The sequence below is a fragment of the Haemorhous mexicanus genome, chromosome 18 (genome assembly GCF_027477595.1).
Source record: "Haemorhous mexicanus isolate bHaeMex1 chromosome 18, bHaeMex1.pri, whole genome shotgun sequence".
Classification (NCBI taxonomy): Eukaryota; Metazoa; Chordata; class Aves; order Passeriformes; family Fringillidae; genus Haemorhous; species Haemorhous mexicanus.
In genome coordinates this window covers 826,774-854,284 of record NC_082358.1, presented here as the reverse complement: position 1 = coordinate 854,284, position 27,511 = coordinate 826,774, and the positions used below count along the sequence as shown (strand labels likewise).

The 27,511-nt window shown below is 43.7% G+C and overlaps 1 protein-coding gene across 1 annotated transcript; it reads right to left on the bottom strand.

The window, feature by feature from the left end:
• RBL1 (RB transcriptional corepressor like 1) lies at positions 1-26,344 on the bottom strand. Its single transcript, XM_059862672.1, is given in 23 exon segments — positions 1-2,159; positions 2,399-2,563; positions 2,986-3,152; positions 4,848-4,932; positions 5,115-5,186; positions 6,547-6,723; positions 8,555-8,733; positions 10,846-11,112; positions 13,135-13,270; positions 13,443-13,607; positions 15,433-15,570; positions 16,114-16,217; positions 16,758-16,870; positions 18,755-18,921; positions 20,345-20,528; positions 22,050-22,099; positions 22,836-22,996; positions 23,102-23,230; positions 23,322-23,386; positions 24,704-24,904; positions 25,836-25,969; positions 26,079-26,185; positions 26,188-26,344. Coding segments are annotated over 23 exon segments (3,279 nt in total). The 5' UTR covers positions 26,330-26,344; the 3' UTR covers positions 1-1,988.
• Between the last annotated feature and the right edge of the window lie 1,167 nt (positions 26,345-27,511).

Genomic DNA, 27,511 nt, shown 5'->3' with positions numbered 1-27,511 from the left:
TGCTTTTTTAGTTGTTTATTATAAAATACAGATTTACATGTGAAGGCACTTTGAAACCGTTATGAAAATTCCAGGTAAGCTCTTGTTTCAGCTGTTCAACAAGCTCAAAATAGTTTTTAGATCACCTAAAAAGGTGAAGAATTCTGAACTGCATCCAGTTGTAGTACATTCATTTTCCTAATGAAGAAACACTACACATAACAGTTAATAAGGATTTTGGCTCCATCAGTTGTCTACTGTCAGAGGAGGCAGTGACAGTGTGGGGAGCAGAGGCGCCAGGAGATGTGCACATGATATCGAATTAAAACCATGTCAACTAAACTCTCATCATACGATACCATGGAAAGACTGATGCTGTCATGCCTAACCATAAATTTCCTATCCTACTGCAGAAAGGCTGCAATCCTCCACTTTTTATCTCCAAATCTGAAGACAAACATTAAAACTTGAATAAAATTAAATATCTACGTTAAACCTATTCCACTGCATGGCCATTTCCTCATAGTGCAGCTCTCCATGGGCAAGCACCATTTTTTGAAAGTAAAAAAGTTAAAAAAAAAAAAAAAATCAAATATTCAAGTAGTTAATGACTCAAAACCAAGTTTGTAAACTTTCTACTCCTTGCTGAGTAGTGTCCTTGCATACCTACACTTAGTAATGAATTTCTCGTTCATCGCTGCTGGCTAGATTCACTAGCTGAGGCTGCTCAAAATCATGGCAGTGTTCTCCTCTAGACCTGTGGATCTCACAGCACATACAAACCCACCCAGCCAATGAAGGAAACAACCCCTCAAATAAGTCCTATGTAGTTGTTATTTTTTTTTCCTTTTCAGTTCAGTTACACAGAAACTGAAAATTACTGTGCTGAGAAGTTTCTCCATGGCTCTAACCTTAAATACAATTGTAAAATAAGATCAAACCACTGATTTACAGTAATGAGTAAACCCTGACTTTTATCCATTTTGGTAAAATAGACCCTACCAAATCCTCAGCATTAAAAACTCAGTCACAAGAATCGGATGCTGGAATTTCTACTTTTCCAGTGAACCCAAGCCTTCAACAGCTATAAAACCTCACACATACACACCTCCTTACGTGATGGGCTTTCATTCAGTGTAGATACAACACAAGAGGCTAAAGGTCTTCAGGAAAAAACAAGACATTCAATTTGTTAAATGAATTTGTGCATCTGAACAATGGCCAAACCCCAGATGCTGATTTCAGCTGTAACTGTATTTTCTCATGGGTGAGCTGCCATCCCTATGAACAGCACCTAGGGCAGGCTGCTCTGTGGCTTCCAACATGGAGCACCACTGGCTCAAGAGAAAGGGAATTCAGGCTCACAGAACTGTATCTCAGGGCTTTACCAGAGTCCAACCTAAGTTACCACTATTTGTATTTTTAGATTATTGCCTTTGTTACTACAAAAGCTGTCAGATACATGTCACAACCTACACTTTAACATAAGTTCTGAAAGTTCTAAACTACTCAGCTCTTCCTGAGGCTAAAGAATTAATTTCTTTTCCCTCCAGTTACTCCACAGTAAAATAATGCATAAAATTCCATATTCTTTTCAAATAAGGCACTTGGCAAGTTTATTTTCTAAATGCCAAAAGCTTGAGGAAACTTCACTGATTTCACTAATTTCTTTATCACTCTTATTCTAATAATAAAACTGGTATTACAAGCTGAGTTACACTCAAAATTCACGATGCTCCAAATGAGGCTTGAGAACATCCAATATGGCTTTCACAGAACACTCTTTTGCTAGAACAGCTCAGAGTACGTTTTACCACAGTGTGGTCTTTGGGCATGAAGATCACTGGCATTGCCTACATAACTCTTACTTTTTGCATCCTGTGGAAGTCAGGTGAAAGTTCAGTGTTGAAGGAACTTGATGGTTGTCTATATACAAAACCAAGAAATAAATAGCACAACAGCTGTATCCAGCTCCGTAACTTAGAGATCCCAAAGAAAGCAGAAGTTTTTTAGTGATTTGCTCTTTCACTGACAACATCCTGCAGACGTTTCAGTAGAACATCATCATTTTCCTGGCAGAGTCGCTTTGAGGGGGATTCAGTGTCACTGTCAATTGCTATTGCTCGCTTCTTACTCCTATGTTCACCTTGTTTTATCATATTGTTGATATCCTTCAAACTCTGCGATCAAGACAAAAATAATGAGTTATTCTGACTCCATTTCAAACTTGATGTCTGAAATATCAGAGAACAACAGGTTATCCCGCACCTCGGAGCAATGGAGTCTACGTACAGAATTCTACCTTTCAGTGCAAAGTGAGAGACTTCATTATAACACATCAGAACTGCACTAGACCACATCCTAATTAGAAGACAATTAACCCTCTATCAACCACTTTCAGCCTCGTTTTTGTCTCTACCTTGGAAGGGCTGCCATTGAACTTGTAGAGCAGAGCAGTGCGAGGCGTGAGGCAGGCGCCGTTCTTGTGTGGTGACACGTACACCGCGTGCTGCTGCGAGATGCGCCGCGGGGACACTGCCTGCTGCCGGATGCTGGGGAACGGTGACAGCGGCGGTGCCTCCACCTGCAGGAGAGGACACGTCTGCACAGCAGCTCAACCAGAACATCCTGAGAGCAGGAACCTCACACAAGACAACATTCATACACTTCCAGGTCTTCTGTAGAATATTTTATCTTGTGACAGTGAAACAACAGATCAAGTAACGACCAAGCAACAGAATTAATTTTCCAGGTGCCTCACACAGACAGTCCACAGGCATTTGAGCAAATAGGTATTGCATTGATGTAAAGAAGTTGGAAATGGGTTTGCAAACCGAGTAGCATCTACATTTGTCCTCTTGAAAGGCTGTTAAAGCAAGTGCTCATACCATTACCTCCAATTATCTGACTTGACCCACATCAGGCGACAAGACAAAGTTATTGACATACATATAACTGCCAGGAAAAATGACTCTGAGAGTATTAATTCCAAAATACTTTACTTACCACATGATCCTGGTTTGTGATATCGTACTTCAGTGCAAATGACTTTACTCTTCCTACGTAGACTGCATTGTAAAATTTAATAAGATCTCCTCTTTCCTCTGTTTCTGGCTCACTCGAATTCTCTGCTGTGGATCGTCCCAAGGAGCTGCCAGCTTTCACAGATGAGTCTAACAATAAGAGAGCTTCAGATTTCAAAACTACAGCATTGGCAAACCAGGCACTTCAGAGTTGAACTTACGATGTCCAGCTGGCAAGAACTTGTCCATAAATTGGCCAGTCAATTACAGGAATTCAAGAAATGTGCTTGAGCCAGGAGCAGGTTGTGCTGCAGGTGGTTATGAACATGAGGAGGAGCTACCATTTCCTGTGAGCAGGCTGGTGGGTTATGTCTAAAAAGGCCAGTATCAACCTTTATTCCAAACTTGGAAATAGCCATAGCAAGAAACTGTAGCACAACTGACCCCTTCTTCCAAGTTTATTGGGGAGTATGGGGTACAAAGCCATTACTTGGTCTTAAAACTAAGTTTTAAGCAGTCTGACAGCTCTCAGCTTTTGGCTTCTCTGAAATTTCGTCTCTGGTGATCAGCTAGCAGAGAAAAACTTGGTGCTCAACTCAGATCTGCACCAAGGAAGTCATGACACCATTTGTTCAGGCATGCTCTGTGAAGTGGGAAAAGCTGCAGCCTCACAGCAAGTGTATTTCTGTTGAGGTCTGCTCTCCCCTAATTAAGCTGAAGTGCTACTGAATACAACCTTCTATGTCTCCTGCATTCTGCTGTCTGCCAAGTTAAATAGAGCAGCACACAAAGTCTCTGGCAATCAGTGCACTGAGACAAACATCCAAAGCTCCAGCTGACACCCATAAGTGACTCCTTTGTCCATCTGCCCTCCTTCTCTCACAACACAAGCACAGCTCCTGTGAACTGGTGTCAAAAGACCTGGAGTTAATACTGTGTAAAGGAGACACAACTCCAGAAACTGAAGAAAGTCTGATAGGAAAAGCTGCTGAAGAACTTTGTAACCACGTATATATGTCTGACAAAATACCAGAGCCCAGTGTCACTTCAGATTCTCCAAGTCATCCAGTAACTGGAGGTGTCAGACAGGATTTAGATGAGATCAGTACCACTAGTCCATGACCCTGATAGAATCCTCAACAGACCTTTAAAAATGGCTCTAATATTCATTAAGGCAGATGAATCCCACCCAGAGGGAATTTGCCACAAAGAACAAACGAAATTCCACATGTGCCCTGGCTACAGATCTGCTCATGGGCTCATACATGGGCTTGTGTTCTCACTTTCCTGACATGTCACTCAAAACAGGCATGGCATAGTTCCATGCTTGTCTCAAATACTACTCTTATCACTTTTCTTCTCTAACCTAGAGCAAAGAAAGCATTACCTATTTAAAAGAAACCTGAATGTAAGAAAATGGCAGTCCTGGGGAGTTAGCATTTTTATTTTCTGAAACAAGTTCTTCCTACTTCAGTCTTCAGAATAGATGATATTAAAAAACCCACCATAATATTCCAGGTACTGTTTATCTTCATTCTTCTTTGTTATCAGTGTTGCCACTCAAGAAGAACTACAGTATCATTGACATACTAAGAAAATACTTCCATCCTGAGCAACCAAATTTAAGTAAATGAAATTAAACATTCTTTCCAACTAGGAATTGTATATTGCATACCTAATACACAGGAGAGCTACTTACAAGATGGTTTCTTTTTCAACAATACATTTGTTTTTCTTTAATACACTTAAAACTGTAAAACTTGTTCCACTTATTACTTGACAGTCCAGTTCTTTAGAAGCCCCAAGTATGTTATTGAAAAGAGCAAATTCTTTTGCTGTACTCACCTTCTGTCATCTCCATATCTGGGTTTGCATTTTTGTTCAGTGGGACATCATCAGAAGTATTTCTCAACAAGACACTCCTATAAACCTACAAGATACCAGGGGAAAACACTCTTGTCAAGGAAAGCAAGGAAGTCAGGACACTAGATGAAATCCAACTGAACAGGAACAAGTATTACACTGCAGAGGATTTGACTTCTCTTATGAGCACAAAGACTTCAAAAGCCACTCCTGAGCTTCCAAAAAGTAAAGCCAGTGGTATGGACTTACATGGCTGTTTGCCTGTGGCTGATTTCTGTAACTTTTCATTATGTCCTGAAAAGTTCTTTCCTCTTTGGTTACCTGGAAAAGAAAAGGCTCTTGAAGACCAAGTGCAAGCGTGAAGGCTGCACTGCCTAGGTCTAGTTTGTAGCTTTTTGAGGAGTATTACTATGAATACATAATTTAAAAATTTATCTCTAGTGATGAGAGCATGAAACAACAAAGATTTTTCTTGTTCAGGAATTCCTTGTTTCTTAGCTACTAAAGCTTTTTGTTGCTTATGATGCTTAGGCATTACTCCTTTCCAGGCTTTTCTTCCAGTGACACTTAAAATCAAAGAAAGGAAATATTATTAAGTCAAAAATGTGTTTTGTGAATTTGGAAACTGGATCCCTAACTTTTCTAAACAGAAAGTGGCAAAATCCTGAACAGGCAGGTACACACATGCAATTTTACTTTGCTTTTTAAATTTAAAATAGCTCATTTCTTAAAGCGCTTTGTTTTTCAGCCATACGTCTGTAATTTTAAGAGCAGACAAGCAACAGTTTTTGTAGTAGGAGACAGGAGACAATGTATCAACATCTCTGGCTGAGCTGTCAGGTCTCACACTGCATTGGAGACGGCATTCAAAAGCTTGTATTATAAAAAACCCCCAAACAACTGACAAATTACATGATAAAAATACAGAGCACCGACTATTAAATGGCTTTGCTATCAGTGTTGACATCAGGTGAGCCTAACCCATGCTGCAGCTAAGAGCACAGGTAGTGACAATTTAAACATCCCTCCACACAGTGCTACTTTTCATTTGCCCTCAAGAAAAGATAATCCAGCCTCCTGAATTTTGTGTCTGAATTAGGCTTGATGGAACTGTAAGCTCAAGTTTGAGTCAAACCACTAGTCCAGTTTCACAATCCAATTTAACACTACCTTAAATTAAAGCTGGCAAATGAAAGAGGAAATGAAGTACAACAGGCAACCACCTCAGCCTGAATCATCAAAAGCTAAAAGGATTTTTGGGAATAGAAACTACCTTACATAAATTTGCTCCTGCAAATTTCTGTACCTGCCTAATTCTGTAATTGTAATGGAATTTTTAGTTTAGATTGACAGACTGTCAAGATGACAAATGGGACAGAAAACAAATACAGGGCAAATAAGACCAGACAGTGTTTTGTCTGTGTCAACCAGTGCTACTGTGAACGCACTCAAGAAGAGAAGAAAAACTCTGTCAAGAATTTTCTTCAAAGAGCCAGTGAGCTAAGAAAGGCAAAACAAGGAAAAAACCATACTGAGACTTGATGCACTTCTCGGAAGGACCTTCCCCTTCCCTCCAGTAATACGACACGAATGAATCAAACTGTAAATGCTGAACACACCTGATATTTTGAACATAAAACTGAACATAACATTCCATTAATTTCCTAAAACTACATGCTACCTTTGCCATGATATAAAAAGCACAGAGGAGGAGCTGGTCCAAATGCCTGTCTTTCATAAGATCAGCACAATGAACCAATGTGAACTCAAAACATGTCCATATCTTCCTGCGCAAGTCATTGGAAACATCCAGCTTTAGGCACAGATCACGCAAGCGCACACTTGCCAGATGATACACCTGGAAGGAAAGACACACAGTGAAGAGTGAAGCCAAACAAGCTTATCCTGGCCTGCAGAAATAAAAGACATCAAAGCAGAGATATTCTATAAGGGCCACAAAGATGATTAGAGGGAAAGAACATCTCTCCCATGAGAGATCTGGGAGGGCGGGAGTTGTTCAGCCTGGAGAAGAAAAGACTCTAGAGAGGCCTTAGAGCCTTTTCTGCTGCCTAAGGGAGCTCTAGGAGAGCTGGAGAGGGACTTGGAACAAGGGCCTGGAGTGCCAATGGCTTCCCACTGCCAGAGGGCAGAGTTAGATGGGATATTGGGACGGAACTCTTCCCTGTGAGGGTGGTGAAGCCCTGGCACAGGGTGCCCAGAGAAGCTGTGGTTGCCCCATTCCTGGAGTGTTCAAGGCCAGACTGGCTGGGGCTTGGTCAAGTGGAAAGTGTCCTGGCCCATGGCAGGGGGTGGAATGATTTGATCCTTTAGGTCCTTTCCAACCAAAATAATTCTGGACTTTTGGGATTCAAAGACTAAGCTGACCATTCTCCAACTGTTGAATCTCTAACACTTGCAGAAAATCTACCTAAAATCAGTATGACTATAGCTTCTATACCATATCCCTCACTAACTAATTAGGCACTTTCCTTATGCTGGAAAGCAGGAAGGGGAAGTGTCATTTTCACTTGCTCTACTGAACAGGAGCAAGAAAGGAATGTAGTGGGAAATTATCATTGTGAGTATAATGATCACTGTAAATGGAAGGTCAAAATTTAAAAAGAAATATAAGTCAAGGTTTTAGTTCTCCTTCATAACTAAGAGGAATTATGTTGCCTATGACACAGTTAGTCAAAGACACAGCTACATCTGAAGCTCTCCCCAGCTGAGAGTAAAACTTCCAAAACGCAATGTTCCCAACTGGCAGGTGACTGATCAATTCTTAATCCTTTCTCAGAGAAACTGCCTGTCATTGGCAAAATTAAAGAAGCAATAGTTCAAAGGATGTGGCTTATAAGCGTTTCCAGAAATTATTTTTTGTATTAAGATATACCTTAAAGACTGTTCATGGTAGAACTTCTTAAGATCTATTGTATCTATACAGATACCCTCAAAGGGGAAAACCTCAGAAAATAACTCACCTAGTAAGAAAATAACAACAAAGAAAAATCTTTTAATATTTTTAAGAGAAACTAATTTAGGGATATATTCTTTGTAGTCATCTAGACCAAGTTACCTTGCTTCCTCCAAAGACCCTTCACAAAATACACACTGAAAATGAAAGCAACTATAAGCAAGTCACCTGAAGTTTCTCTGAAGTACACCCAGTTCTTAACTTAATCTTTAAACCCTGCATCATTTCAAACTCATTCTTTTTAGAAACCTTAAGCTACTATGTTATTGATCACTGCTTCCTGAGCCCCCAGCCCAGCAAGATCAGCACTGCTGGGCAGACTTAAAAGTGGCAAAGGAGCATCTCCAGATGCTGGAGCCACAGCAGTGCAGCTTTGAATGAGCGAGACACAGGAACATCCTCTCATGTCAGATCTGTCTAACCCTTGCAAATGTGGAGGCAATCAAATAGCCAAGAGAAGTAAAATCTGAAGTATGCCTTTGATATTTATTTATAGAAGCTCCTAATTAAAAAGAAAGAAAAAACTCATGGGTGGAAAGGACAAAACTCTCTGCAACACTCAACATCTTTTTCCTTCTTCTTCAAGGTATATAAGGACTGCATGTGCCAAACTTGAGGCACATGAAGACTGAAGGTAATGGGAGCTGCACAGGGGGGCAGGCACCAGCACGGTCACGAGCACAAGCATAGCACCCCTTCTGAGCAGGGCACTCACCTTCCTGTAGAACAGTGCCAAGGAGCCTGTTCTCTTTGGCTTGCTGGCTGCTGGCAGCTGCACTTCTGCTGCTTGGTTCCCAGGAGGGGGGCAGGGAGCCTGAGCATCCACTTTACATGGCTGGTCTAAATTAATCGAAATGGGGATCAAGGTGATTCCACCTATGTCATTTGCAATACCTGGAGAGGATACACATACCCAGAAATAAACTGGCTGCTCTATTCATGCTGCAGAGTCAAACAGCAAATCAAACTCATTTATGAACATTTGATACTGAAGACATCTTGTCCTCTGCACTACAGCCTAAAAAGACTGTCCCACAGAGTCTTCAGAAATAGTAAAAATTACATCTCTGGTAAGGTTTAAAAGGAGAATCTGAATGTGAATAATTTTTCCTAAAGGTTAACTTGAAGTACAAAGTTTACAAGCAATCACAATTTCTGTACTTGGTTTTCCACTCTACTGGGGGAAGGTGAGCATTCTTTTTTTTTTAAAATTCTTATTCTGCAAAACTGGCAGCATATCCTACACAGCCCTCATTAATTTCCTCAATAATAAAATTATCTTGCTGAAAATCTCCTTAAACATGAGTAGTGCAGAATTTTTATTTTACTCTCAATTTTAAAATTAAGAATGGCTATAAACTCATTGCTCATATATAATTTTCAGAAATAATCAAGTATCAGCAAACTTCCACAAAACATTAAGTCTCACACTATTTTGCTGATGTTAGCACGTAACCCTTACCTAGAAGTTCCAGAGCCTTTGAGACTTTAACAGACCAAATTAAGACAAATTGCAGTAAATCATTAATGGAGCTGAGAACCAAAATACTGCTTAAGGTGTGAGGTAAAACTGGAAATAGCACAAACATGATCTTTTCTTCAAGAGGAGAAATCCTCAGTGTGTTTGCCAGGGATCAGATATCACCAAGGATGTGATGTCAATATAAACTCAACCTTTTTAGTTGCTGGTGGAGCTTAGGATTGCTCTTTTGTTTTCTTTTTCTCAGGGCATTTTCTCCCATACATTTCTAAGAAACAAAAAGGACTGGTACTTTTAGAGAGACAAAAGAAGTTGCCACGGCTCAGGGTAAGGATGGGGAAGGGTGGTTCGGCTGGCTACTGTCTTTACCTGGGGGTTTTCTCTTTGGAGGGTAGAAGACACCTTGAAGTCTGGGCCAGGTAGTGAGGCTGGGCTCAGCTAGGCTCTTTGGCCCCTCTCACCGTTGGGTTTGGAGGAGGTTGCTCCAGCTGCTGTTTATGGGGGGGAGTTCGCTGCTGCAGCCGGAGCCCAGCCCTGTTCTGCTTCTGAGCCATGAGTGAGCATTTGCTCACCAGAGCAGCCACCGAACTGGGAGCTCACTGGCACCCTGCCTCATTGGAAAGGACCCCTGCCATCTGTTCGGGTGCCTTAGGGGAAAAGACTGGGACCCCGAGCCCCAGCCCCCTCCCAGAGGACGCATTTCCCCGGCTGTGTGATGCTGCTGCTGCAGAGGAGATCCCGGCCCGCCCCTGCCCTTCTTTTGCCGCTGCTCTGAGTTTTCCCTACACTGTAGCCCCGTACCCCTGCCTGCTGGGATGCCCCGCAGGAGCTGCAGCTCTGCTACATCTCATTTATTACTCCGGGATATGCCCACCTCTGCTGTTCCAGCTGCTTCCGAGGTTCCTGCTGCAGTCCATTTCAGCAGCCGGAGGCACAGCGGGACCGGCCGTCCCTGAGGGGCCCAAAGGAAGCCCCTTCTCCATCCCTTCCGCCAGCCCGCCCGCCATTGCCGCATGCAGAGAGGCGGCCGAGCTCGCGCCACAGCGCCCCCTGCAGCCCCGGGGGAATCATCGCCCCGCCCTGCCCGGCCGGGAGCCAGCAGCGCCCCTGCTGGCCGTGCCCGGAACTGCACCGCAGGGGAAGGTGCCTGCGGCCGGGACAAGGCGGCCCTGGGGCTCTGCGTCTGCTCGTCCTTGCTGTCGGGCTTGGGGTTTGTTTGTCGTGGTATACACACACACGCCAGTAAGGAACTGCTATTCCTTTCCCCCTAGCTTTGCCTGAAAGCCCTGTCATTTCAAAGTTATAATAATTCAGAGGGAAGGGGGTCATATTCTCCATTTCAAGGGGGGGTTCCCATCTTCCTTGACAGACACCTGTCCTTCAAACCAGGACAGCTGTTGTTGACAAAGTAACTGTTTTTTCAGAAAGAAAAAGCAACATGCTTTCAAGATGCATGGCTGGTCTAAGCATAACTTAAGACTAAAGAAAATATCCTAGTAGAGAAGAAAAACAGCAGGAATTCCTACCATGAAGTGGGATAGTGACCTTCTGTCCTGCTTTTCCTGGTCCTGTAGTGGTTGTCATAGTCAGCACTGTCTGGGCAGGAGATGCTGACATGTTTTCAGCACCAATGCTTGATGCTGGAGAAATTGTCAGCTTAGTTCCTTTTGTTAAGATTTTTTCGATCTGCATTTCTTTGGGGCTGTCATCTCCAAAGAGCCTTCTCTTAGCGCTTCCAGCTGTAGGAGAACTGTAGCGCTCGTGAACGGAGATTGGAGACAATGGCTGCACGTCTGGCATATCAAGGAAATAAAAATAAACCCAACAAAACCTTAACAACAGCAGCTTAATGGAAATACTTCCGCAGAGAAGGTGAAAGGATACCTTCCAAGTACACCAGCAGAGATCACTTATAGCTCAAGCCTGCTCTCAGAGCTCACTGTTCTGAGGTGATAAGAACAAGATCTGTAGTCTGACTTTTTTTAGTTTTGCAGTTACCCCAGACAGCGCAGTTCTGCCATCAGGTATTACATGGAAGCTGAGCAGTCACTCTGATCCACAGAGACTGAGGAACACACAGAATCATAAGTACTTACTCCAGTCAGCCTAGCAATTAGGAATATTTGCAAGTGTTACTCCTGTGAACACATTCCTCTACAGAAACCCTGACCACACTCCTTGGACAGGCTGTCTTCCCTATGTTCTGGCTTTCAAACTTCCTCTAAACTGCCCCCAGGCAGGTGACTCCACCCTCACATAGCCCTGGCTCCTCTCAAGCTTTTCTGTGGCTTTCAAACATTTGCTCCAGTAGTAAGCCTGAAGTACACAGTACTGATGTACCAGGCTTCTGCTCACAGGCTTTTTGCCTTTCTGCTGCAGTCTGTGACAATAACAGTGACAAGAATTTCCTATTACCCATGAATCAGAAATTATCTAGATAACTGGCCAGGTAAGATTCATTGGAGACTGCAGGGATTGAGAGACACAGATCATGCTATGCAAGCAAAGCCCATTTATTACACTAGTCACAGTATTTATAGTTCTCTAAGTTCTGTACAAAATTTTACACTCAGACCCCCTTGCCCCTGCTCCTGTAGCAACACAATCTTTTCACTTATCAGGTCCCTGTTACATTCCTTTGCACCAGCAATGTCCTTGTTGCATCTTCTCTCCTCAGAGCAGTCAGTGACCAGACCTGATGTCTTCACTTTTGATTTTGCCTTGAGTTTCTCTCCCATGGCTTCCCCTGTACCAGGGCCAGGAGGTCGGCAGCGCTACCCAGCTCAGCTTCTCTAGCTGTCTGATCTTCCACAGGAGACCTTACTTCTAACTCTGCCAAGATGGTTCTCTTGGCACCAAAGACAAATAAATACTTCCTATCCCCACCATCCTCCCAGCTGAATTTAGGAGAAGCCTCTAGCACCAGATTCTCATATACAGAGCTGAGTATCACACAGCCTTCCCCACATGTAAGACACCATCTACAATCTCGTTCCTCTTCCATCAGCGAACCCTAACACAGAAACTGCTTGTACATCTCCTTCCTAAGGAGTATTTAAAAAAACACCAAACAGCCTTGTTTACAGCCAAACACCGAAAGAGACAACATTACACAACCCAGCAGTTCACAGAGCATGTGCAAGAACATATGTACCAGAGCCTGGGATACAACAAAAGCAGCAATTCCTAACTAGAGAAGCATGCAAAGGAAATAGCAGTGCTGGCACTGCTTCTGCACCCTCACTGTCAGGAGACAGTTCTGTGTGAGATGCAGGAATCTGCTAAGAGCAGCTTCAGAGGACAGAACACTGTAGGCAAAGCATTGTCCTCCACCCCTGCACAAAAACAGTTCTGTAGGAATCAGGAGTAAGTGTAGCTCTGTCATTATACCTAAAAAAAAAAAAAAAGTCACCTAAAAACCAGTCAAATTCACTGACCATAAACTAACAGAAAGAAAAAAAAACACAAAAAAAAGCAAAAAAAAAAAAAAAACACCCAAAAAACCAGGAAAAATTCGGACATCAATGGACAACAGGTGATTGATGACAACCCATCTCAGAGTAAGGTCACCCTGGCATCAAGCCAGCAGCAAAATCTGCTCCAGTCCAGAATGGAAGCACTGTCTGAGCACTGTCTGCAGCCAGTTAGTCACAGCACTGGTTTGACTGGGTGCATCTAGACTCTCTCTTGGTCAAATAAACTTCACAATTCCAAACTCTCAATTCAGCTTCAAGGATGCTTTTTCCAATTACAAAGAACTGTAACCCTCTCCCCAAATTCACACATTCAAATAATATCAGAAGCCTTAAACTTACCTCGTCTTAAACTCCCACCAAGATCTGTCCGAACCTCTTTCACTCGAGGATGAATTATGGGAGATAACGGCATCATGGGCAAGTGCCCAAACCCACTTCCTCCATTGCTGGCCTCAAAATTATTGGGAAATATTACCTGAGAAGTAAGAAATGCCAGTCTAAGATAACAAATTAATTTCTCTTCTTTGTGACAATCTATTAAAAGTAGATTTTCTGCAGTGATAATCTCATTTGAACAGTTTTCTGAATAAAAAAGAAAATGAGAAAAAGAACATGGATTTCCCAGTAACAGGAATAAGATCACATACTTCTTCACAGGTTGGGACTTTGTTTTCTGAGGCCTCGAGTGCATTCCAGAGTGCTGAGTTCCGAGTCCAGGCCAGACTCTCCAGAATCTGTTCCTCAATGCTATTGAGGTGCTTCACCATGTCTCTGGAAAGTCCTTCCTCAGACCGAATCAGCACTTCAATAACCTGTTGGCAATGATACACACAGCAATGTCACAATGCTCATGTTTAACACCATCTAACTGATATTTACTTCAGGCTCCTGTTCAAAACGTCAACACAGAGTGCTCCAGTCTCCTCCTCTCACATTGTCACCTTCCCCAGCCCTTTTCGTTGAACTGCCTTTCCCAAAGCAACCCGGGGGCTGGAAGAGGACAGCAGATATGTCACTAGTGCAGAACAATCCACTCCAGGGGTTTTTAGGGCCTTTCTCACCACTGCTAACTGTGCACAAGTGAAAGCACTGGGCAGCACTGACCTGGGAGATGTGATCAGGTACAGCTGCTCAGCAGGGGATGTGACAGTCCCAGCATTTCAGCTCTTGCAAACAAGCAGCCCATAACATTAGGAGCTGAAAACCACTGCTTTAAAGTTTCATTTAAGAAGCTCTCAGAACCCTTATCATGGACATATGGGGGTTGAACAAAGCTGACTGCAGTATCATACTCCAACACAAGATCCACCCTGTGTTATTCCTATAAGAGGAGCATTCAGCCTGTTTTGCTAAAGCTCCAAAGATGGAAATGTCACAAAAGTTCCACGGAAGACCAACTGATATGTTTGGTTATTCCTGCTACAGAAGCTACACACAGAGAACAAAGTTACAAATGTCACATGTCTCTTTTGTGTGAGACGCTTTCAATGGCAATTTTTGTCCAAATAAGAGTGCTGCAACAATATACACTGAATAGCTGAGAAAATTCAAATCAAACATAAATCTGTTCATAAAAGTTGGATGTGCACCAGTTTTGATGGAGGCTACCAACAGCCACAACAATACTGACAGATTTGTTACAGCTCCAGTACTGCCCTACAGCTGAAGAGTAATGGAAAAAGGAAGGACAGATAATGAACCAGCTTTCTCAAAGGCTTCCATTTTTTGGTTGCTGTCATCTAAAAAGAACTACTTGATTTATTCAGAACTAACCCCAGTAAGCTGCTAGGCATCCAGCAAAAACTGGAGGCATATGGATAGGTGAAAAAAGGATCGAGGTCGTCAAAAATCAAGTTACATTGGAAGCGGGGAAAATGTGGTTAAATGAAGGTCAAACCCAGAGAAAACTCTGGAAAAGATATTCTGTGTTCTATTAAGGAAAAGCCCCCAAACTCAGCAAAGCAAGCCTGTGATAAGTAGTAGCAGCCAAAGGCAACATTTCAGATCTGCATCTGCTATTTTAGAACTACACTGTAGCCAATAAATATAAATATCAACAAAATACATGCTTGAAGGCTTTAGTCTAGTAAAAGTTGATGGGCAGTATGTTACAGATCAGTACAATCTACAAAATAGGTTTTGTTCTTTATATTTTAGCTTCAGCTCTGGCATTACCACTTTCCAAGTAATACATTTTAGGAGAGACAGCATTTAGAATAGGCCTGATGTTGCCCTGATTTTTTAAGATTCTCTAAGCCTTCTGATGTTTACATTCTTGTAACAAATTTTCTCACACACTTTCTGTAAATAACCGATTGTTTTGCATTCTTTTATGGAGGAGGAGAAATTTGATGGGCTGTTGGTTTGTCCAGTGTCATTGGAGAGGTGGCACTGTGACCCTCCAATCCACTGTCACTTTTGGAAATCTAGAAATGCTGGAGTCAGAAATTAAAAAGTCCCTTTTTACCTTCGATGAGCAGAGTGTCCGTGTTTATTTCGTGTCCTATGGTGACATCCTAATGCACACTTAATATCAGCCCTTATCTCACCTGACTCCCTAGGGAAGACTCTACGACTCTTAATCCAGTAACATGCCATTTTTGATACCAATCCTGTCCTAAGCCAGTGTTTATTTACCTTATAGAAGTAGAATGGCCTGAGGTCAAGAACTTCAATGATCCAGGGGAAGGTGCGAGGGGAGCTGTAGGCGAAGAGCACGATCTCCAAGCAGCATGCCAAGAGGGAGCGATGAAAGACATCCTGCTCTAGGAGAGCCTGGAGAGAGCACACAAAATGCCATTGGCCTCACATCTGGGAAACACAAGCTGGAATTTTGTGGCACTACCGCTACACAGCTTATTGTTGGAAAGAAGCTGGCTTCTTCTCCCATCCACAACCTCCTTTTTACAGGGAAGTTGAGGAGAACAGAAGTAAAGTAACAACACCAAAACTATCACATTTTGCAAGCTATGGACAAATGAATTGTCCTCCTCGCTGTGCCTCATAAAGCAGAGCAAATGCAGTGCTGTCTAACATGAAGCATTGGTACTGTTCATTGGGTAAAGAAGATAACAAAAGTTACCAGTCCATAAAGTTGTAATTCTAGAAGGCAACAAGGCAACACAATTTCAAATGTTTAGTTATGATGGTTATACTGGTTTAAATAGTAGAAGAAAAATACATTTTGGCAGCTCCCTTTTTAGTATTAGCAACATACACAGAGTGCTTTACAGTGCTTTGTTCTGGAACTGCCTGAAGATAAACTCCCAAGAAACAGCTACAAAAAGCGTTCTCATCTTTCATTGGTTCTTTACTTACAGTCAGATCCTTCCCATGCAGTCTCCGTGTTTCTTGCACCATTATAGTCTCCAAGATTTTATAGTACAAGATCTCTGCCAGTTTTAACCTGTTTACAGCAAAATCTGAAATTTAAAATCAACAGAAATTAAGTCAAATGCCACTGGCAAAACCGGGTTAAGACTCAACTGACCAGCACCTGTTCTCATCCAAAACAATAGCTCATGTGAGTACATAGATACTTTGCAAACAAGAAAAAAAACATTCAGAAATCCACTAGTCCCAGATATAGCATGAAATTCCATAAACATTTTAAAGGATTATTTATTGTAATATTTCTTGTGATGTAATTCTGCAATAATAATTTTCCTATTTGCTTTCAGTTTCCTTTAAATTATAACACTAACAAGATTTCAAGTTTACACTTGTTAAGAGCTGCTTTTCCATGACTTCTTGGTTATCTCAGTTTGAACTGCAGGCTCGGGTTTACTCTGCCATAAATTTTTATTCTTTACATTGTACTGTTTGACAGCAGTAGTTTTCTGCTTGGGCGTATCCTGGGATAAAACCAGCTCCACTGTATTAAATACAAAAAACAGTACAGGTATGCATTCTGTTTGCCCTGGTTTAGTATTTTGAAACACCCCATGCCTTTCAGTCCATACCTATGTGGGATCCTGGCTGTTCATCTGTTGACTGAGTGTAGCAGCAACAGAAGGTCTCACCAATTTCCTTCACTCTGCTCACGATGCTTTCCAAGGGGCTGCGGGCACAAGACCTGAAGTCAAAGGCAAAGGAAGCCTTGTTTACATAAATTAATATCCAGTTTAAAATATAAATATCAAGAAACAACAACTATAAAATCAAAATAAAAAGATAAACCAATTACACCAAGCATTCCTCATCAGCTAGAACCTGTATTACACAGACAGAGGAAAACATAAAACACACACAGGTGTCGTGTCCTCTCTTCCTAACAGGGCCAGGGAGGATCTGCAGATCTTGAACAAACACAGGAGAAAGCCAGAACCACAGCAGCACAGGAGAAAGATGAACCTGCCAGGAGTGAGCAGGATACTACAACAGCCAACCAAACAACCAAAGGCACCCACAACACCACACTGGCCAGACTCAGTTTGAGGCAGCACAGAAAACCTTAGAGGGAAGAGGCAGCAGCATCTTCTCATTTCCTACCAAGACTGGGGGAACTGATGAACTCCACATTGTCACTGCCATAAAACAGTATCTCTGGCTGGAGATGCTCTTTCTGAATGCTTCTGAATTTTCCAGCAACTCTGTTTTAGAGGACAGTGGCCTGTGGCTGGTGTCAAATTAAGACACTGAATTACTCTGAAAAGCTAGAACTAAAATCACCTAAGGTTTATCTTTGAACAAAGCCTTATAATTAACTTCAAAGCTTTTCCATGGAATTTTAATTTGAAAAAGAAAATACTGAAAAGCATAGAACATTACACAGTCCAAACTATAGTTTCTCCATTTCTTCCAGGGACACAGCACACATACCCAAGCGCTTGCTGAACTCACATCCAGGATGAGCAAAGTACTCATCACAGCTGTTGCCAAAGGCTTAGTCAATTCTTGTTCCCATTTTAATATCTACCTCTTTCTTGACAGTCTGGTTTATTATTTGGAACAAGCATATGTTTGATCAGAGATTATAGACACATTAATGACTTAATTGTAGAGTATAAATAGTATCAGTCCTTACAAAAACCATCAAAGAAGCATTCTAAACAAATGTATTCCAGAGAGCACAGCTGTAAACTTTTAGGAACCAGTGCTAGCAAAACTTTCAAATATAAGTAACTCCAACGATGAGAACAGTAAGCAATATTTTTCACCTGTTTACGATGATTACTTTAAAAAGAACATTGCTTTTGGACTTCAAATATTAAGTGCTAATACTAAATGTCCATGACTTGTAAAAATACATCTGGAGACCTTCCACTGTAACACAGTAGGAACTTAACTTGGAAAGATATTACGCAAACACCCAAGAACTTTACAGGTATTTACTATTCCACTACTGCTTTTTATGAGCTGTACTCAGGGAGGAAGGCAGTAATCTGAAGTGTGCCCAGGGAACAGCCACCAGAACATCCCGAGTGGGAAACATGGCTGTGGCTATTCCAGGTCAGCACTGACAGTGACCAGGTTCACTGTGAGGCTCATCCTTGTGCCATGGGGTAAGACCAACACACCCTACGGTAGTGTGAAGGAAAAATGGGCAGCCTGTAGGTGCTCTTAGTTTTATCTTCCCAGCTGAGGGCGAAGACTGCAGCTTCTTCACCTGAACAACCCCTTCTCCAAAACCTCTGCCAACATGCATACCACAACTTTTAACTGATAAGTACTTGTTTAAAATGTAAACAAATAAAAAAGGCATTTGGCTTTCAAGCATTCAGATAAATCATGATCAGCAAAAGCTGAACCTCCATTAACATAATGGTGGTGACAAGTCAGATGGAGGGGTGTGTGTGTTCAGCCATCCTTCTCCAGATGAGCTCATCAAGAAAACAGAAGATCCTTTAACAAGAAATAATACAGAAACACAGACCAAAATATTCTGCCCCCAAGAAAAAAAAAAAGCCAAAAGATGAGTTTCTGTGTCAATGAAAGCAGCTGAAGTGGACATACTCACTCAAAAATAGCTGCAAGTTGTTCACTTGGTGCATTTTTCAGGCCAGCCACCATGCTCTGCAAACGGCTCACACTCTGTGTGGCTGAAGCCACAGGAGTGATGGCAGTTTCCTTTTCTCGCAGGTATCTTCTGCCAGTCAGTGGGGTTGAAGGTGCAAATGACCTTTTCTGTCAGACAGAGAAAAATAATAAACAGAAATCAGCAAACAAAACTATTTCAATTACCTTCCAAATGAGCATCTCCTGCAAAACTCCTTCAAAGATTAAAATTACACCACTAGTAGAACCACGTGAAGGCTTCACCTGAGAGCTCAGAAGTGACTAAAAATGAGCCAAAGTTTTCTCAGGACTCCATAAATAAAAAATGTAACAAATCTTTGAGCAGACAAAAATTAACTGAAAGAGATTTTACAACTAAAACACGGTAATACAAGATCTAAAATCTTAAAACCTGTAAATTTTTAGGCTCATTTGAACACTGAAAATATAAGGCAAGGAAGAGGAAGCACATGCTTCCATGCTCAGTCCCTGACTGCATTAGATGGGTGACACAAGGAGTGGGTGGCAGAGGTTCACAGGAGAACATTCCCTGGGAAATGGGCCTCCCTACATCCTCCATCCAAAGGGTGAAGTGGCACTGAGCAGATGGAGCTCTGTGGACTGCACTTACCTATTTGTATCCTGCTCTCTGGAAGTGACACAATAAAGTTTTTGGATTTAATTATCTGAACTAACAACATTCTGAAGATACAAAGCAAATATTAAGAAAAGGTGAAGCCTGCAGTTGTTATGCATAAACAGTAATATTATTATACAACAGAAACTGAAACTCAGAAGTAATAAAACCCTTTCTAAACTCCCATCTTTAATGTGCCTGATTATAGAATACACTTATATTTGGAAGAAAAAGCTAAGACATATGATTCATTCTAAGATGCTGCTGCAAGTGTAAATTAGAATTCTTATGTTTTTAACTGACAGGTAAATCAAACAGCATATAGTTCTTTTACACAGCCAGTACTATTTTTCCCCCTTATCCAAGATTAAAAGTCATCAAGCAACTGTTTTCCTGCATGTCAACTTCATTAGATACATTTTTAAACACAGTGAAACATTAACTCTGTTTATAGGGTACTTTGTGTAGTGAAGGGAGACTTTGTTGAGGCTTATGCCTGAATCTTATTTTCCATAGAAGAGTAAGAAAGTTGACTTTTCCTTTCCTAAGAAAGGAAACAGTGGGAAAACTAATTCAGTGTCAAGGTTTTGTAGTATGATTATGGGGTATAAATGAAGCTTGATCAAAATAAGACCTACATATCTGGGTATTAATTACTTACTGATTTTTCTTGGACAAAACCAAACAATACACATGAAAGTGCACTCATTCTGTTTAAGGAATAGTTATTTCAAATATTCCACAGGAAAAAAAATACCACCTTTCCTCCTTATAGCAAGACAGCACTGAAGCTCTGTTCACCATCTTCCTCTCAGGAAGAAGAAATTTCAAGTCACCTCAATGATACAAAGATGTATAAGGGTGAGAAAACTTGAAGGAGATCTTCAAGTGAGCTTGCCATGTTAAACGAATCACCTTTTCAAAATGCTGCTGCAGATGACACTCCATGTGAGCTCTTGCTGCCGTTTTCTCTCCTAGCACATCTACAGGGAATTTTCGAGTGCCAATTTCTTCCTCAGCATCAGCTCCCAGGAAAACTCTCTCGTCAAAGTCACCCACAGTCAGAACGTACTCCTCATACTCTTTATTCAGTGCTTTGCTGGAAGAGAAGCCCAGGTTTGATACCAAAGGTTTAACTGCTGAAGAAACAAAGAAGGTGCCCCAGGAGCTCAGGTACGGCCCCAAACCAACACAGGGTCAGAGTTTTATGCTCTGGACAGCAGTGCTGCTCCCACCTCCCTGAGCATCCTGCCCCCAGTCATCCCTGCCTGCCCTTGGACCCAAAACCTCTCCAGGATCACTGCAGGAATCGCTCTTCCACCAGCATTTGGATCTCAGTAAGAAGAGGAAAAAAACAACTTTGCTTTCATGCCAATTGCGAATAAACCAATCTGGAAGTGCTCAGCTGGTCAGAGGTTAGATCTGTGCACCAGGGAGAACTGCACCCAACTGCTGCATTTCTGGGTTTGCCACTCTGTAGCCCATAATTTTCCTAATGGTGCAGAGGAGGGGAAAAGTGAGGAGTTACCTGATTGGGTTTTATTTCTAAAACCATCACTGACATGTGATACCAATAATCCTGCCTGCAGCTGGGCCAGGAATGCAGTTCCTGCATGCATAATAATGGAATATAACAATGTATTCATGACACAAGCAATGCTGTGATCCCACAGGAAACTTGACTGTATCACAACTTCAGCTGCCCCATGTCTTTTAGGAAAATGTAAAGGTCTGTGGAAAGCTGGACAAAAAAAAACCACAGAGATGCCTACAAGAGTCTTTGAGATATCAGACTACTTGCACAAGAACAGGGACTACTGTATCATTCCATATGACAGTGTTACTGAAGGAATACTATTAATCTTAAAGTAGAAATACGGGGAGAAATTCAGTGTTCAATGATCAAAGAAATCAGTTTATATGTAAATTGAGGTGTTATCTAAATTGTTAAAACAATTGAGTTTTTGCTCAAAATTCCCAAAGCAAACCAACAAGTAAAAAGCTCACAAACAAAAGGCAGAAACAAATTAAAAGGTATTTTTGCAAAAGGCAAAAAAAATTGACAAGGATTTTTTATAGTTTACATTTAAAGTAGCTTTCAGAAGCGAATCCACAGTTTCTGAAACAACTACACTTCCCTCCCACAGAAACTGTCCACCTCTTTTTTGTGGTTTTGCAATTGTTGCTTCCTTTTCTTTTGAGTCCATCTGCCATACCCACAGATTTATACACTCAATTAGAGATAGAGAAAAAAATTTAGAGATTTCCCTACTTTGAAATAATACATGTACAGAAACGCATCTGTAACATTCAGAGCCAAGGTTTCAGTTTGCATTACATTATTCAAAGATTACATTATTCAAAGTTGCTAGAAAGTCAGAACAAGCACCAAAAAACCTGATATCAAGAAAAAAAAATCTCTGCAGCTTGAACTCCTGACGTTGGCCACACCTCTGATCCAGAAAGTGTTTCAGCCAGACAGCAGCTTTGGTGGTCAAATAATCAAAACCCATTAGATATGGAAAGACAAAGGAACAGGAAAACTGAGATTCAGTACACAAAGACCTGTGCTTTAGATTTGAACCAAGCCCTATGACTGAGAACAAAAGCTGTAACTTACCTATTTTCTGTAAAGTTGCAAAGATCCAACAAACAATCTCCTTTTAAGATCTAAGAATAAAAAGCAAAAGTATCTTAGATAATAAAATCAAAACTGTTTCAAGTGTGAGAGCATGATGGTTTTAGTCAAAAAGTAAACAAGATTTAGGTGCAGAACTGGACTCTTTTTTTTTGGCCTGGACCAAGGGACAGTGCCATTACCAAGACAGAGCACAGCCCAACTGGAAAGAAGCTCCAGACAAATTCACTGCTCAGAACCAGGCCTGCAATGCAACATCTGTTTACTGCTGGCTTAGGGACTAGGTCAATGAGCAACTACAAAGAAGCTTCCACAGAGCTTGGAAAACATTTCCAGGATGAGAACTAGACAGGACAATTTGTACATCTGCAACCTCAACCTCTCCTTCCAAAGCATTTTGCTCAACTTCAAGAAAAGCAGGACCCAAACTCCATTGACAGACATTCCCTACAATTATTTCACAAGATCACTTTTTTTTTTGCCTGAAAAAAACACCATCCATCATGATTCATTTCACACTGCCAAGAAAGGCAAGTAAAGATTCTTCACCGACACAAAAAGCTGAAACAGAGGAGATCTTACAGATACAGCATTAAAAGTGTGAGGGAATTCGGCTCCTGCTAAAATACAGAGAAAACCTGAGCCAGTCTGAGTTCCTTTGCTCATTAACAAGTTCCTTTGCTCTCCCCTGTGGAACCTGCAGGACTTAAATGATCTTGAGACCATCATGGAGCATGACCAAGTGCTCATAAAACTCACAAGATGTACCTTCCTATCAAACAGCTTTGCAATGTATGGTTTGAAGTAGTGCTCCTTGATGCCCTTCGCTTCCACAAGGAGCCCATCGTGCAGCTCGCAGAGCGTGGTAATGATGCAGGGAGGATCCTCAGAGGCTTTCATCTCCAGAGTGTGGAATTCCACTGGTAAGCCTGGGAACCAGGAAGAGGGGGGAAGACAACCAACCTTCAACTTCACTTCAAATGAGCCAAGAGAACAAAGCACAGCTGATTGTAAATAATCTATTCCCACCATACCTTTAAATGATGGATTTAGCAAATCTCTTCTGTTTGGACACAGAAGGGCATTGGCAAAAATCAGGTCCAAGCAGCACAGAAGTAAATGATAGGAATTTACTAAATCATCTCCAATCATACGGAAATTACCTTTAAGAGACAGTACATCATGTCAAGCAACACAACAGAAGTTCACAGCTGGGAATGTATACAAACCATGCAGGCAAAGCAAGCAGCCTACCCTTAGTGTACACAAAGAGAGTCCAGCAGAAGTTGAAGAGATCTTTGACGCTGCATGGCACCCGCCTGTCAACAAGAAAAATAGGGGAAGTTACTCTTCAGTTCCAGGAAGCCAAACCTTGTACTACAGTTCAAATTTCATTCCATTCCCCTGCTCAAAACAACAGCTGGAGCTGCTGTCTTAATTCCACACTAAGGCACAGTCTAAGCTACATGTCCTGAGTTCAGCTCTCACTGTCTGACAGACAATACCTGACCTGGCTCCAGAATGTCCTGCACACATCCACAACTTCCCAACCCTGTTCCCAAGCCAAAGGCTGCCTCTGGCCTCTGACCCTGCCACACTATTCTGCTGGAGTCACACCTCCCACAGAACTGTCCTACAGCCACAGGTAGGGAGATGACAAAGGCTATATATATTCTAGTGATGGTCTTTCCAAAATATTTTACTAAAGCATCAGCCATCCCTTCAGAACAAGCAATTATAGCGTGCACTACAGTTCAGCTGCTTACTCCTGTTTGGAGCAGAACTATCCAAGCCCATGGAGGTGGAAGACCAAGGAAGACATGACTCAACCCACATAGCAGCCAAAGCCACAGTGGCACCAACCAACGCTGCTCTGAGAAAGGAACACCAACAGAGCACCCGACAGAGCACCTCCCCCTGCACTCTGCCTGCGGAGCTACACTGGAGCATTGCACCAGAACAATTATCCCCCCTCACATCCAGAGAACCCACATGAACTGACAAAAGCACCTTGCAGACCCACAGCTTTGCTCCCTCATCCCCAAAGTTACAATCTCCCAACAAAGCTGTCACAGCCACATATTCTTGCAGGGAGTATGGACGAGCTCCTTTCAATAAGGCAGACATTTCATGTGTGTGTTGAAGATGACACCGCACATTCCCAAATTTGTCATAAAAATGAGCACATCAACTGTAACTTCCTCCCATTTGGTATTCCCACTCATCTGGCAACCACGGCAAACAGCTGGCAGCGTGGAGGTCACAGGGATGTGACAGCCCCTGAGCAGAGGGATCATGGTGTGACACCAGTCCCCAGCCAGCACTGTGCCAAGACAAAACACTCCTGTGCTACTTCAGCTATTTCTGCTGATCTCACTGTACCTTGGAGCTAACCCACCTCATGGTACCTCTCCCCACCTCACCCTGACATTCTCACTGTGGGACAGCTCCTGTGTAACAGCAGCTGCATGTGAAGTCCAGCTGATCTGAGCTGCACTCACTGGGCTCAGGGGTGGCTCTGCACTGGCTGCATCTCAGAGTCAAAGAGACCCCATCACTCTGGAAATTAATTTTTGTGAACTTATATTGAGTATAACTCTTTTCAGGGAAAAGTCACATCAAATCTATAAAAATACCTGTGCTTCCTGCTTCGATGTGGTTTGGAACTTTCTTCATAAGGGTTTTGAAATATATCAAAAAATATTGGCTCAAACTTTTTGAAAATCACAGTTGACACTTCAAAATTTCTCTCCAGCCTCTCAACTCGCTCTCGGAATTCCTGGGGCAAATTTGACATGTCCATCCACTTCTTCATTTTGCTAAAAAACTGAATTAAACTTAAAAAAAAAAAAAAAAAAGAAAAGTCTGTTTTGAGCTTTAACTAACTTCCATTCTAAAATTTTAAAAAGCCAAAATGCAACATACTCACTCCTTTAAAGACTGACATAATTACTATGTGGGTTGACAATTTTTTGATAAGACTCCCAAACTGTATGTTATCAGCTTTTTGCCTTTTATCACTCAGGGGTTTCTCCTTGACCCTCTAAAAGGCACGGGAACATTAACTTGATGTGGAGGCTGCCAGCACGGCTGTATAGAGCAGGGCAGTGGTGGACAGCAAAGTGCAGGTGCAGCTCTGTGTGTGTTGAGGTGGAGGTAGGACAGGCAACAAAACAAGGCAAGAGTCGATGCCTGTCAAAGTTACCTGAACAAAAACCTGTCAGCTGGGGATGTAAATAACTGACAACCCCTCCAGCAGCTCAGAGGGGAGTGAGGTCTTTAAATGGAACGAGCAAGAGCAACATTCCGGGCTCCGTGTCCCCAGGTCAGAACCATAGCGACAGGGCAGCTGCTGTGCTGCCGTGCAGAAGTTGATTTCTGTGATCACCAGTGCTGTGTTCCCAGAAAAACCAGCACTCCGTCGGGATTTGGCCTGAATCCTGAGTCGGATACACGTTGTACCGGGATGGCACGCGCCGAGATGTGTGTGGTAAAATTAACTACGGAGAGAAACAACTGGCGTGTGTAGAACAGCTGCCGGTCCGACATAAGTGGTTTCCTAAAGGGTTGAAGTTGGAAATTATGTGTTTGCATCTAATTTCCATCTGTAATAACGGCCGATTCACTGCTTTAACCCCGCCGCGGCTGGCAGCGCTGGGAGCGAAGGAGCGGCACCTGCACTAGCGGCTCTGGCAGGGCAGGGCAGGGCAGGGCACTCCCGGCGCTGGGCGCTCCCGGCAGGGCCCGGCCCACAGGCAGGGCGCTCACCTGAGGCGTGCGGAGCGCAGGATGCGGGTCAGAGAGACGCCGTTCCCCTCCATCGGGCTGCTCCCCACGGTGGGCACGCGGCTCCGGCGGCAGGCGACGTACAGCGCGCAGGCCAACCAGTGCAGCGCCTCGCCCTGCGGGCAGGGGCGCCGCGGTCACCGGGGCAGCGCTGCGACCTGCGGGCTCGGCCGGGGCGGGACGGCGCCCGCCCCCGCCCGTCTGGCCCCACCCGGCCCCGCTCACCTCCAGGCTGTAGGTGCCCCGCAGCGCCGTGAAGTCGTGCAACGCCTCGGCCGCGCTCGCCGCGTCCAGGTTGAGCTCCCGGCAGAGCCGCTCCACAGCGGCGCCGGGATCGGCGGCCCCGGGACGGGACATGGCGGCGGAGCGCGCGCCAAAACTGCCGGAAAGGCGGGGCCGCTTCCGCCGCGGGGAGGGGGCGGGGACACGCGCGGGGGTGGCGGTGGCGGCCAGCCGGGGCTGCCCGGGTCGGCCATTGTCACCCGTCTGCCGGCTGGCGCTCGCGGCCCATTCCCGCGCACGGCTCCGGGAGGCCACGGCAGAAGCGGCTTTTTATCGGCCCCCAGCGCCCTGGGACACGGGCGGCTGCGGCATCTTCCCGGCGGCCTCGGGGAGCCGCTCCCCTCCGCGGCCGCGCTCCCCGTCACTCGTGGCGCGGCCCCGCCTCCATCCCGGTCGCGGCAGGCGCTCAGATCGTTTCCCGGTGCCGGTTTCACCGGAACCGGCGCCGATGGACGGAGCCCCCGTGGGCAGGGGAGCACTCGTGTCCGTCGGGAGCCGTGGCTCTAGGGACACCGCCCGCCCCCGCGGGCAGGGGAGCGGCTCCCGCACCTCTGGAAGGGCTTCGAGTCACGCAGCGCTGGTTCGGGGATAGGGAACGGGCCCTGAACCCGCCTGTCACTGGAGGATACCTGAACCGCCTCCTCCTGCCGGGAGGGCGGGGGACGGAGAACGCTCGGAGCACGCCCGGTGCTGCGGGTCCCTCCCCGCCGCACCCACTCACTCGGCAGCCCCTGCCCTGTCCCGACCTCCGAGCCCGCTCTCAGATCCTGGGGTTGGTTTTCTTGAAAATGCCCTTCTGCAAAGCGCAGGCATCAGTCTGTGGGATCCGAAGGCTGGTGGGGCCGGTCCCTCACCGAGAATCAGATCAGCTCCGTGCTTTCCAAAACACTACTCTCCATAAAAACCGGCCTTAATCCAACATTAAATCTATTTGGAAAAAGATTGGCCATAAGAATATGGAAAACTGTCTGTCATAAGCATAAAGGAAATGTATTTCATTTGGGGTTTCATACTGAGGCTTTGGGTCCACAGGCTTATTTATTCCTTCTGGACCAGAGATGGGCCTTCCTCAAGGTGAGCCAAGCTTTGTTCTTTGTGCATCTCTTCCTCTATCAGAAATCTCTGTCCTTTTCTGGAGGGAAAGAAAGTCACTGTGAGGTTTTCCTTTAAATTTTTGTTTATCCAAAGAGTACAGGCAATTCCTGTGTCTCCCTGTGCTACAGCGCAACCAGCTGAGAAACTTGACAACCAATGCTTGGCAGGAGCCCAGAGAAAGGATGGGCTGGAGCATCTGCCCATGGCTCTCATTCCTCTCAGCTGCTCCTGCAACACGTCCAGGACAATGCTATTTCTTGAAACCCTCTGAAGGCTCATGC